Source organism: Halichoerus grypus, chromosome 11, assembly GCF_964656455.1.
Source record: "Halichoerus grypus chromosome 11, mHalGry1.hap1.1, whole genome shotgun sequence".
In the NCBI taxonomy this organism is placed as follows: domain Eukaryota; kingdom Metazoa; phylum Chordata; class Mammalia; order Carnivora; family Phocidae; genus Halichoerus; species Halichoerus grypus.
Window position 1 is genome coordinate 2280001 of NC_135722.1, and position 11544 is coordinate 2291544.

General features: G+C 65.7%; 1 protein-coding gene across 3 annotated transcripts; it reads right to left on the minus strand.

Moving 5' to 3' along the window:
- Window positions 1-2311: 2311 nt before the first annotated feature.
- On the minus strand, window positions 2312-4809 carry CDKN1C (cyclin dependent kinase inhibitor 1C). Of its 3 annotated transcripts, none has more exons than XM_036067793.2 (4): window positions 4603-4809; window positions 3749-4437; window positions 3116-3250; window positions 2312-3012 (listed from the first exon to the last, which is right to left on the minus strand). In XM_036067793.2, exons 2-3 carry the CDS (start codon window positions 4404-4406, stop codon window positions 3117-3119), a joined length of 792 nt encoding a protein of 263 aa, XP_035923686.1. In that variant the 5' UTR covers window positions 4407-4437; window positions 4603-4809; the 3' UTR covers window positions 2312-3012; window position 3116. The 3 variants fall into 3 exon arrangements, with proteins under 3 accessions (XP_035923686.1, XP_035923685.1, XP_035923684.1); XM_036067792.2 differs by having other exon boundaries at window positions 3749-4416; window positions 4603-4807; XM_036067791.2 differs by lacking the exon at window positions 4603-4809 and having other exon boundaries at window positions 3749-4595.
- Window positions 4810-11544: the final 6735 nt, after the last annotated feature.

Here is an 11544-nt window from a genome sequence, read left to right on the forward strand (position 1 = left end):
CTGGGGGAGCCTGAAGAAGACCCGTCATCTGAGCCCCTGACGATCACTGCGCACCTACTGCGTGTCCCTGGTGCAGGGCTCCACGCTTTGTGCGTGTGAGCTCACATTCCCCTCCTGCAGCCCGGGGGGCCTGGCTCCCCTCCCCACCTCGTGCCCGCCTTCCGAGAGACAGGCTAGGGCGATGCAGCCCCGCCAAGGTCAGTGACTCGCCCTCCGGGAGCTTGCTCCATGCCTCAGTTTCCTCCTCAGACAAACGGGGAACATGGCGGGGCTGCACTGGTAAGATCTTGCTGAACTGTGCTCAGCTCGTGCCATTAGGGCCCCAAGACTGGTTGTCCTGGTTGTGGCTGTAGTATTAGTACTATTATTATTATTATTACCATCATCATGGATCCCCAGGGGAGCTGGAGCCAGCCCCTGACTGCGTGAGGGGCACACGCACCGCACACGCACTCCACACGTGTGCTGGCTGCCAGTCTGCTCCCAGGTGCTCTGGGCTTGGGCAGGGCCTGGGCATGCGGAGAGGAAAGGGCCCATTCTGACAGCAGGGTGCATGCCCATTCTCACCGTCACAAGCACAGATGAGGAGAGTTGGGGGCCACCAGATGTTACTGTGTCCCTAATATCCTCATATGACGACCGCAGGGCACCAAAGGCAGGAAACGGAGACCCACCGAGGGAAAGAAGGGCTTGCCGGGTCCACGTGTACCCAGGGTCACACGGTGGCTCCAAATCCGATGCTTTTTCCCTGTGGAGGGCACCCTCTAGGTATCTCTAGCAGCTCCTGCTGGGGGGCAGGGGGGCATCTCTAGAAACGATAGCATTGTTCGCCTTCCCATTGGGAGGCAGCGCTCGCCCTGCCTTGGAGAAAGCCACCCTTGGGTGACAGCAGGAAGCAGGGAGGGACAGCTGGGCTGCACCCCTGGCTCTCATGCCGGGGCTGTGTGCAGAGCAGGGCACAGCTGTGCTTGGGGACTGTGAGGTGCCCCTCTCCTGCCAGATTCAGGTAGAGCGCAGGGGACTCTGCCAGGTGCCGGGCCCAGCAGCCCCCCACTCGTGCCTCAACTGCCATCATGCTTCCTCTTCCCCCCGCTGTGGTCACACGGTGGCGGGGAGGGGGGTTGTGGGACAGGAGAGGCTTGATGCCTGATGTCAGGTCTATGCAGGCCTAATTCCCATGTTGTAATCAGGCTGATAGCAAGCTGGAGGGGGGCCATGCCCCCCGACCCTCACTGCTGGGGCATTTCTCAGTGACCTGTCCAGCCCCATCTCCCTCCTCCAGGCCCTTTTAGGCACGGGGCGGGGGGGGGGGGGGGGAGGTGAAGTTAATTACATCTAGATGCATCTTCAGACTCAAGGGTTGAGCCCAGCCTTTGTCCCTGAGCCGTCGGGGACGTTCAGTGTTGCCTACAGCCCCCAACGGTTAACTTAAATACACCACCAGTCGCCGGCTTCTCCTGGCCCAAGGCACCCGCACAAATACTGCTGGCCGCCAGTTTGTGCTACCTCACGTCATCCTTTCCATTGTAAGCCATAATTTTCAGAGGTTTATAGGTCAGCTATAAAAAAATAAAATAAAATAAACCTCCTCTTTTCGACTGAAAGGGAGTACTTTGAAACCAGAAGGCTGGTGGGTGCATGCGCCTGGATGCGACCTCGAGTTCCTCCTCAGCCGGAGCCCACCCCTCTCCACCCCTCCCCACCCCTCCCTGGCCCGTGGCACCTCCCCTGCCCCCCTCCTCCCTCGCAGGCCTTTGGGCTGCCCCTCCCCCACTGCGAGCGCGAACAGGCCCGGAACCCGTCGGTGGGTCCTCTGGCCGGACCCCGGTGGACCCTGGCCCACGAAGCTGGGAACCCCAGAGCCATTGGGCCTCCACCCCGTGCGAGGCTTGAAGAATTGAAAGCCCTGGTTCCCAGGCGGCGCCGCGGTAGCCAGCGGGGGGAATGGGCCTTGGCCCAGCCCCCGCAAGTGCCCACCTGAGTCCCATGGGGGCTCAGCCCAGGGCGGCTGGAGTGTGGGTGGCTTCCCTGGAACAGGGGAAGCAGTGAGCCCCCCCCAGTCTCGACGCACAGCCCCGCTCGTGAGGGGGGCGGGAGGGAGGGGTGACAGAGAGGGCGGGGCCGCTCATCCCTAAGTTAGGGGCCTGCAGCAGGTGGTGGTGGGCCTGCCCTACCAGGAGAAAGTCCCTGTCGCTTTGGGACGGGTGGCCTAAAAAGAAGCTGGGCTGCCCCCTGTGTCCGCTGTCCTATCTCCCTAACTTCTGGGGGTGCCAGAGAAGGAGGCTGGAGGCAGTTCACGCACACACGGAGCTGACTTGCAGCGTTTTTCGGCCTCTTTATTTAGAACCCGGCGGACGAGGGGCCGGGGCAGTGGTGCAGACGGCTCAGGAACCATGTTAACAAATTTGTCTTCAAGTTTAAAATAATCATAATAATAAAAAGAGACAGCGAAAGCGCGAAGAGAACTGCTAGCTAGATGGGCTTGTACGGCAGCTACAGCTTGTGAGCGACCCCCTCCCCCCAGAGTCCGCTATAAAAATAAATTTACATTTGTCGATAACCAGATGCGGTGACGTGCCTTTGGCATAACCAATAACCGAGCTATCGCGTGGCAGAGCGGCCCACGCCTCGACATAAATAGAAAATATAAGTTAGTATAACTTTAAAAACTTTTTGTACAAATATACATGTTTTTTTCTTTTTTCCTTTTTTTTTTCTTTTTTCATTTTTTTGCACTGAGTTTCAGCAGAGATTAAACATTTTATATAAATGACTCTTAAAGCTTTACACCTTGGGACCAGTGTACTCCTCGTGCAGAATACATTTAGATATAAAAGACGTTATTAATACATTGCACAGTTTTTTTTTTTTTTAAATTTTAAACACGAAACCGAACGCTGCTCGGTGGCAGCTGCCGCCGGTTGCTGCTACATGGACGGTCCCAGCCGAGGCCCCGCGCTCCTGTCCTGTCCGCTGCCCAGCGGGCTCCCTCAGGGCTCTTTACGCGCGACGCTGCGGGAGAGAGGCGCGGTGAGCGACAGCAGACAGACACGGTGGCCGCGAGGACCCCGCGGGGCGACCCCTCCCCGCCCAGCGCGCGCGGGGCCGTACCCACCTCATCGCAGCCGCTTGCGCGGGGTCTGCTCCGCCGAGCCTACGGCTGGAGCGGCGCCTGGGGCGGCGCATCCCGCGGGAACCTCGTTCGACGCCTTGGCCTCGGGCGCGGGTCTCTTGCGCTTGGCGAAGAAATCTGCGGGCGACAGCGCGCGCAGCCGGTCAGGGCGGGGTCGGCAGGGGAACCCAAGAGGGGCCGGGGTGGGGGCGCCGTCCCCGCCCGCGCCGAGGTCCGCGGCGGGTCAGCTTTGTTTACGTCGCCCGCGCAATGTGCTGTGTAAGCATTTCTCCTTGTCCCGCGGCCAAGCCCCCCGGGGCTGCCGCCGCGCTTAACCCCCTCCGCGCCGCGCCCGCCGCGCCCGCCGCGCCCGGGGAGGGGGCCCCGCGGCCAGAGCGAGGATCGCGCGCCCAGGGGGCCCGAGCGCGCGCTCTCCCATCCCTCCCGCGCCAGCCGCCCCGGAGCACAACAACAGGGCGGGACGCGGTGCGGGCGCAGCCGCGCCCTGCGCGCTGCTGGCCCTTTAATGCCACGGGAGGAGGCGGGGACCAAGTGAGGCCCCCGAGGCCGGGGGAGCCCGGCCGGCCGGACAAAGCAGGGCCGGGCCGGGCCGGGGCGGGGCCGCGCGGGACTCACCGGAGATGAGAGGCCCGGGCAGCTTCTTGATCGCGGCGCCTCCCGCGGCAGCGGTGGTGGCAACAGCCCCTCCGGCGGCGGCGGCGGCGGCGGCATTGGTGGCGGCGGCGGCGCTCCCGGTGGCAGCAGCAGTGCCCGGCGCGGGGCGCCCCGACATCCCTGAGTGCAGCGGCTCGGCGAGGGGCTCCTGGCTGCGCGGCGGCGGGACCGCCTCCTGCTCATCGCTCTCCTGCGGCGCCGCGGCTGGGGCCGGGGCGGGAGCCACCACCGGGCCGCCGGACGGCGGCGCCGGCGCCTCCCCGAGGCCGTCGAGGGGCTCATCGGCCGGCGGCGCGGGGGGCGGGCTATCGCCTGCGCCCTCCGGGCGGGGCCGGGGCGCCAGGAGCAGGCGGCAGCGCCCCACCTGCACCGTCTCGCGGTAGAAGGCGGGCACGGAGTCGCTGTCCACCTCGGTCCACTGCAGACGCCCGGGGCCGCGCAGTGGCACGTCCTGCTGGAAGTTGTAGTCCCAGCGGCGCTGGTCCTCGGCACTCAGCTCGGCCAGGCGGATCTGCAGCTCACGGCTCAGCTCCTCGTGGTCCACCGGCCCGAAGAGGCTGCGGCAGGCGCTGGTGCGCGCGAACAGGGGAAAGGTGCGGCGGGCGACAAGGCGCTCCATTGCCAATGCGCTGCGGAGACACACGTCGAACCTGGCCCGGGGCAGCGCGGGCCGGGGCCACGGGAGAGGAGAGGAGAGGAAGAGGAGGAGGAGGAAGAGAGGAGAGGAGGGCGGAGGCCGGGCGCAAGTGAGACCCCGCGCAGTCGGAGTCTGCATTTGCAAAGGGACGCGGCGGGAGGGCGGGCGCGGCGGCTACCTGGCTGTCGGGCCCTGGGCTGCTCCTGAGTCTCGCTTGCGGTGTCGTCCGGCCGGCGGCCGCGCCCCCTCAGTGCCTGTCCTCGCCCGCTCGGCTCGTTCGGGCCTGGTTGGCACCTACCGAGCGCAGAGCACTTGGCCTGTGGAACGCCCAGCCCTCGCGCGCCCCTTTATACGCGAGGGTCCCACCCCCCCCCCGCGCGGGGGCCCCGCGGCGATTAGCATAATGTAGTATTTTCAGTTTCAACAACACCGCGGCGATTGGCCCGCGCCGCTCTGCCCCCGCCCCGCTGGCGGCCCGGCCCCCGCGCGCCGCCCATTGGCCGCGTGCACACACCCACCCGAGGGCGGGGCGGGGCGCGCGGGCCGATTGGCGGGGCGCGGGCCGCGCGCGGCAGCGGGCGGGGGGCGGTGAGCGGGGCGGGGCCCGAGTTAAAGGGCGCTGCGGGCGGTAACGTGACACCGCGGCGCCCCGCCCCCTCGCCCCATCCCCCCCCTCCCGCCCCCCTCCGGCTCCTTTGTCTGCTGGCGGGGGCTGCGAGGCGGCGGCGGCGGTGGCGCGGGCGCCCCCTCGGCCGGCGCGCCCTCCTTGGCGCGGCGGGGCCCGGCGTCCGGGCAGTTCCGACTCGCCCCCCGGGGGCGCCAGCCCCGCCGCCCGCGCTCACCATTGGGCCTCCAGCGCCAGCTGAAGGGGCTTGAACCAGCCGCGGGCATCTCGTCCCCAGCTGGAGCGAGACGGGGTCTTCGGCTGCCCCCGCGCGGCCTGCGGCGCCCGGGGCTTGTGAGTCCCTGGCGGGGTTCCGCGCACCTGGAGCCCTAACACACCTGCTGGCCCTAAGGCCCTCGAACCACTCTTCCCGCCCCCCCACCACAGGGCGAAGTCTCAGACACCTTGGAGAGCCGGCCCTCAGCCCCTTGAGTCCTGAGCCAGATCTGGGAGCCTGCCCAGCCCTGCTCAGTGGATGGGAAACAGGCGGAGCCCGTCCGGGGCTATGCCCACCACGTCGTGGACCAGGTGCCCGGCACCTCTCAGGCTTCGGCCACACCATGCCAGAGGTCTGAGTGCCCAGACTGGCTGGAGGCTGTTATCCCTGGATGGGGTATTGGACAGGGCACTAGAGGCTTGTCCAGCGGGGTGGGCCTGGCCCGGCCTAGCCTAGGGCCTTGACTGGGTATACTGATCCTCTGGGCCAGCTTTATCCCCTATCACACAGGGAACCCCCAGGCGGGAGGTGGGGGTGAGCAGTGGGCAGCCCCTCTCTAGCTGCTCTAGGAGTTTTATCTGTCCCACGGTCCTGGAAGGCTAGCACCCTGTCATCCTGCCCAATAAATATTGTTGGTTGTTGGGAGAATACATGCCCTGAGAATGATGGGGCCCGCGAGCCAGAGGGCCCTACTCCAGCTGTCAGGGGAAAGGGAAGGACCTGCCAGGACCCACACCCCTTCTCCCCCACACGCTGGGCCTTGCCACAGCCCCAGGTGCTCCCCAGAGGCTCTCATCCCAGCAGGGCCAGGCCGTGGGACACCATTACTTTCTGCAGCTTTCCCTTTGGCCCAGCCTGTTGTGGGGCGGGGAGCCTAGGAACTGCCTCCAGCCACCTCCCCACCACCCCAGCCCAAGCTAAAAGCAGCCCTGGGCTGGGGTGGTGGGGAGGGTCAGGCACCTGTTGGAGGGTCCAGCAGAGCCCTGAGCTGTCAGCCCCTGTCCCGGGTGAGCCCATGAGCCCAGCAAGAAAAATAAGGCTGACCCGACCCCAACCAGACCGCCTCTCCCACAGGGTCAGGTGGGTTCCAGGACTCCCCAGGGATGGGACGGTGTGATAATGTGCAAATGTGTCCTGGAGGAGGTATCCTGGGTCCAGGGGAGGCGAGGGTTGAAGCGAGGGGATGAGACAAACAGGAGCGGGCATTGGCGCAGGGGAGGGAGGGGGGGACAGGGCAGGGTGCTGGGGTCTTGATAGGAGGACCAAGCGATGGTTCATGATTGGTTTTTATTCTGTTCTGTGCACTGCATTCCACATTTCCCATAAGCATTGAGATGTTACAATTTTGTATCTTCAGGAACGTAAAGAGGAACTGAGAAAGGTCCCCCAAGCTCTGTGGTCTCCTTACACCAGGCTGACGTCACCGGGCCTGGGGCTAGAAGGAGGCAGGCCTGGCCCAGCCCTGGTGCCAAGGTCACATCAGCTTCCCCAGGGCCACAGCCGGTAGTGACCACAGAATGTGGAACCAGGTGGCCCCCAGGATTTCCCGAGAGGTCCGGATGCCCTGGCTCCAGCTGTCCAGGAGGGCAGGCTGGGGAAGTAGCCCACCCCCAGGCCAGATTCAGCCTCCAGGCCGGCTCCCTTCCTTGAGGAAGGAAGCCACCCCACTCCCAGGCCCCGCTCCAGACACCCAGGGGAGTCCGAGCTCTCCTCCCTAGCAGGGACTGCTGGCACTATGAACACCTGTCTGCCCTCGGCTCCCTAAGGGCAGAGGACCTAGAAGGTGCTTCATAAATGAGCAGGAGCCGAGCCTGCACTGTCCAGGTCAGGGGGGGCTTAGAGGGCCATTCCCACTGCCTTTGGTGCCCACCCTGCCACCTCCTTGGGGGCCAGTTGAGCTCAGCCAGGTGGGTCCCAGCCCCCTCCCAGTGATAAGCCTAACGGATTGTGACATTGAGTCCTGCCTCCAAGGACTGGGAGTGGCAGGCCCCCACACCTCGTGTCACACAGTGTGGTAATAGCGGCCCCCCTTCGCTGGGGCCAAGCGCTGCCGGGACAGCTTCCCTGCATCCCCGTGCTGGGCCTCACCTGTGTGCAGGGAAGGGAGGGGGCCGGAGCTGATAGCGGGAGCCTGGGGAAGCCACCAGGGCCACGCATAGTGGGGGAGGGAGCAAGGTTTGACTCAACCTCAACCCGCTGCCTGGCTTTCTCTTTGCTTTCCCTCGGGGCTTTCTGCTTCTCTTTCTCCAAGGGCCACGAGGACACCTCCCCTCCTGGGCTTGTTAGGGCAGGGAGGTGACCTTCTCTGAGTATGTGACCCTGAATCCAGTCAAGGATGGTACCCATTGGCTCACTGACCTGCCGGTCCCAACAGTGGGGCTGGGTCCCTTCCCCCAAGCCAGGGACAGACCTGGGGGCGGACAGCTGAGGGCTGGGGGCTGGGAGTCTGAGAGAAGGCCCAGGCCTCCACCCCAAGGGCCCCCCCCAAGTGTGCAAACCTCTGTCTGAATACAATAACCAAGCTCTACTTTTGTAATTAAAAATATATTCGAAGGAGAAAAAGAAACAAAAGGAACAATGTTTGTACTCTGTTGCTGCAGAGAGCAGAACCAGAGAGGGGGTGCTGGCCCCGGGGGAACAGCAAGGAGAGGCTCCCGGGATGCCCCAGCACCCCAAATCCTGCCCACGCAGGAGTGGGGGAGCCCGGCAGGCGCCCGGCCCCCTGCTGGCTTCTCCAGCGTACCTCGCTCCGAACTCACCACCCAGTCCAGTGGAGGAGCAACCAAGCAAAAGCACTGTGTTCCCCAAACCGTTTCCTCTTCCTCTGACCGAACAGAACAAAGACCACATTCCCAGCCCCTCGGCGGCTGGGGGGCCACTCGGCCAGTGCTGGCCACAGACAGGAGAGCAGAAAGGCACCCACCCCCTCCAGCCCGGGGCCCATCCACACCAACCAAGCTATCCTGCCCCCTCCTGTCCCTGCTCTGCCAGCCAGACTGGGGGTGGGGTGGGGGGGTCCAGGGAGGGACTCCTGGGGACAGCAGAGCCCCTGGGTGGCCGAAACCCTGAATGACCACAGGGAGCAGAGCCACGAGCTCCCTCCGCACGCCCACCTGACCGAGATGGGAGTGAGAAATAAGGGTCGAGTGCCACTAACATGCGGGGGCGGGGGGCTTGTCTGTCCCAGCCACCAGCGCTGCCCACCCCCGACTCCCCTGCGTGGCACGGGCCTGTTTGGGGTGTCATTTTCTGGATGAGGGGACAGGCCTGGGCAGATTGAAGAACTTGGTCCTGCTCCAGGGCTTAAGGCAGCTAACCCCCTAACCCAGGGCCTCGCGGGGCTGTTTCCCCTGGCAGTGCCCCCCAGTGCCAAAGGAGTGGGCCCCTTTTGCAGTCCAGGAAACTGAGGCTCGATGGGGAGACACCCTTGCCCAAGCGAGTGGCAGAGCTGGGCGGGAGGCGCCGACCTCAGCCACGTGCTGCCGCCTGCTGGCTGACTTCCACTCTGGGTGTCCCAAAGCCCCCTCCTTCTGGGGAGCCGCGTGGAGCTGCTTCTGGAAGCCCAGGAGGGCAGCCTGTGTCCTGGGGCCCGCCCCCGGCGTGCCCCCAGGGACCCTGCGAGGGGCGTCTGTCTGCAGGCCCCCCGGACTGCCCTGCAGACACGGAGGCACATTCCCCAGGCTGACAGCACCAGACACCTTGAGCCCGCCCTGCACCCGGGCGCAGCTCCTTGCCTCACTTAATCCTTCCAAGAACCCGTATGGAGAGGCATTTTGATGCCTGTTTTGCAAGGGAGGAACCAGAGGCTCAGAGAGGTCGAGCAAGCGCTCAGTGCCCAGGGGCAGCAGATCGGTGCCTTTCTCCGGCCCTGAGCCCCTCCCTGGACTTCCACGAGGGGCGGGTGAGCACAAAGGCAGGAGAGGAAAGAAAGCAAGAGTCCCGGGGTTAACCTCCCCTGCCATCCCCCAAACCTGGAGCCGGGGCTGGCCATCTGTGGGGGCCTGTGGCCCAGTCCCGGGAGGGCGGACCCCTCAGGCGCCTCCCATTAGGGAGGTGACCAAGCTCTTGCCCAGCCCAGTCTGCCCTCTCCTGTGTAGATCTTGGCCTGTCCACTGTGTACCCCACCAGGGCAAAGGCCCGCTGCCCCATCCATTCCCCACCTCCTCCCCCACAGCCCCCACAGCCCCACCTCCTCCCGCCAGCCCTTGCCCCACCCCCCACACCACCACCCCCCGCCCCCCGGCCGCAGCACCCCACAGTGGGCCTGGACAGGCCTGGCCAGACCCCTGGGGAGGCTGCTGCCCCTCGGAGCCTCACCTTCTCCCCCATAAGATGAGGCCCGGAGGCCCCGAGGAGTGTGGAGAGTTACCGATTAACTAGCCAGCCTCCAGCGACAGGCAGCCAGCCCAGCTCTGAGCCGGGGCTGGGGGGGGGGGGGGGTTTCCTAGCACACTTGGCCCAGGGCCCAGCGCCGGCGCAGCGAGAACCTTCCTCCCCGCACCGACTTCCCGCGCTCGGCTCGCCCCGCCCCCAGCCCCCCCAGGACGGGCTGTTCTCGGGGCGGCTGCCAGGCACGTCCTCCGCAGGTGCCGGCCTCCCTCCGGTGACGCGTCCACATGCCGCACAACGGGAATCCAAAGCTCGGATTACAGGGGCTGCCTTGTGCTCCCGTCTGGGCCGGGCCGGGGGTCCTCACTCCCCGGGACTTAGCAGGAGGGGCTGGGCAGGCCCTGGGGGAGGTGTGGAGGGAACAGGGAACAGCCCTGGACGTGAGGGCTCTGCTGCCCGGTCCCCACAACGGGCCAGGGGCCCCTTCCCCTCAGAGTCTCAAGCAGAAGGACCACCTCCTCCCCGCTTGTCCAGGACTGTTCCGGTTTCAGCACTGACCGTCCCGGGAGGCCCTTGACCATGGGTTAGCCTAGGCTCCAGACGACCCTCCAGGGCTGGGGAGGGTTCCCAGGGTAGGGGGACAGGCACTCAGGCGGGTCTTAGGACACCCTGTGGCCAGTTTGGAGCCCCACCAGGCCTCCCTCCTCCCCTGCACCCACAGGACAGAGACCAGGCAGGTCCCCGGGGCTCAGAGGCTCACTCTGCCAAGGAAAGACCAGGAAAAATGAATCTGGGTGAGCGGGTGCCCCCCGACTTCCTTCCTGCCCAGTCTCCTTGAGCTAGTGGGGACCCCATGAGTCAGCATCTCCCGTCCACAGGGTATGCTGGGGACACCAGCTCTCACCGTGCTTCCAACACACCCACATGGTGCTCCGAGAAGAGCCTGACAGCCAGGGAGGAGACGCGGAGGCCCCCCCGCACCCCTATCCCGCCCCAGGGCAGGGCAAGAGGCAGGAGCCCGCAGGCCCACCGGGCCCCGGGGTGGGGTCTCCCCGGGCCTCGGGGGCAGCGAGCACAACACGGTGTATGCGGGCCGGGCAGTGTGTGAGCAGGCCCCAGAGCGAGCCGGGCGGCCACGGCCAGGGAAGGAGAGCCTCCCCCACCCCGTTCATTCACCACACCTCCCCTGCCCCCTCCCCCCAGCTGGGTTTCAAAGGTGAGCAGTGGTTGGTGGACACAGAGGTCAGACGGTAGAAGTGGCCCAGCCCTGGCCAGTCCTCCCCAGTGCCCTGCAGGCCACACAGAGTAGGGACTCAGCAGAAGGGACGCCTGTGCCCCACCTCCCTTGATGGCCTAGGCATGGTTCGGGGGTCTGGGGAGGCGTCAGAGGTGACAGCCCCTGAGCCCCGAGGCCGCCGGCCCGAGGCCCTGAGGCGGAAAGCTGGGCGCCTGCTGCCCCCTGGTGTCCACGGATGACACTGCAGCCAGGAGCCCGCCCACCCGCCCGCAGGCTGGGGACTGGGAAAGAGAGCCCAGGTGGACCCCAGAGCCGCCCTCAGCCCACCCCATTCGACCCTCACCTGGTGGGGAACTTGGGCAAGGGCCTTGCTCTCTGGGACCTCAAGTCTCCTCAAGTCTAAACTGGGGGGGCGGGCTGCCCGATGTGGCCGGTCAGGGCTGTGCAGGGGGAAAGCCTCCTTCTCAAAAAAAATCCCCATCACCCCTAGGTATTTGGGGGGGCTGTCACCCACACCTCTCTGGGAAATAACACATGATTTCTCCTGTCTCCAGTGGGTCGGGGGGCAGGGGGCCAGGGGGCCAAGGAGCAGGGAGAGGAAGGGGAGCCTCAACCAGGCTCAAGACCCAAAGTGAGGCCTGGCCCCTCCCGTCCCCTCCCCCTGCAGCTCCTC

What these genes read in the sequence shown, in the direction of transcription:
- CDKN1C (XM_036067791.2), bottom strand. Translation starts at nt 4,562, where the DNA reads ATGCAGACTCCGACTGCGCGGGGTCTCACTTGCGCCCGGCCTCCGCCC. An exon ending in GCCCGGGCCTCTCATCTCCG is followed by an intron (nt 3,251 to 3,748) that starts GTGAGTCCCGCG and finishes TGTCGCCCGCAG; the next exon opens with ATTTCTTCGCCAAGCGCAAG.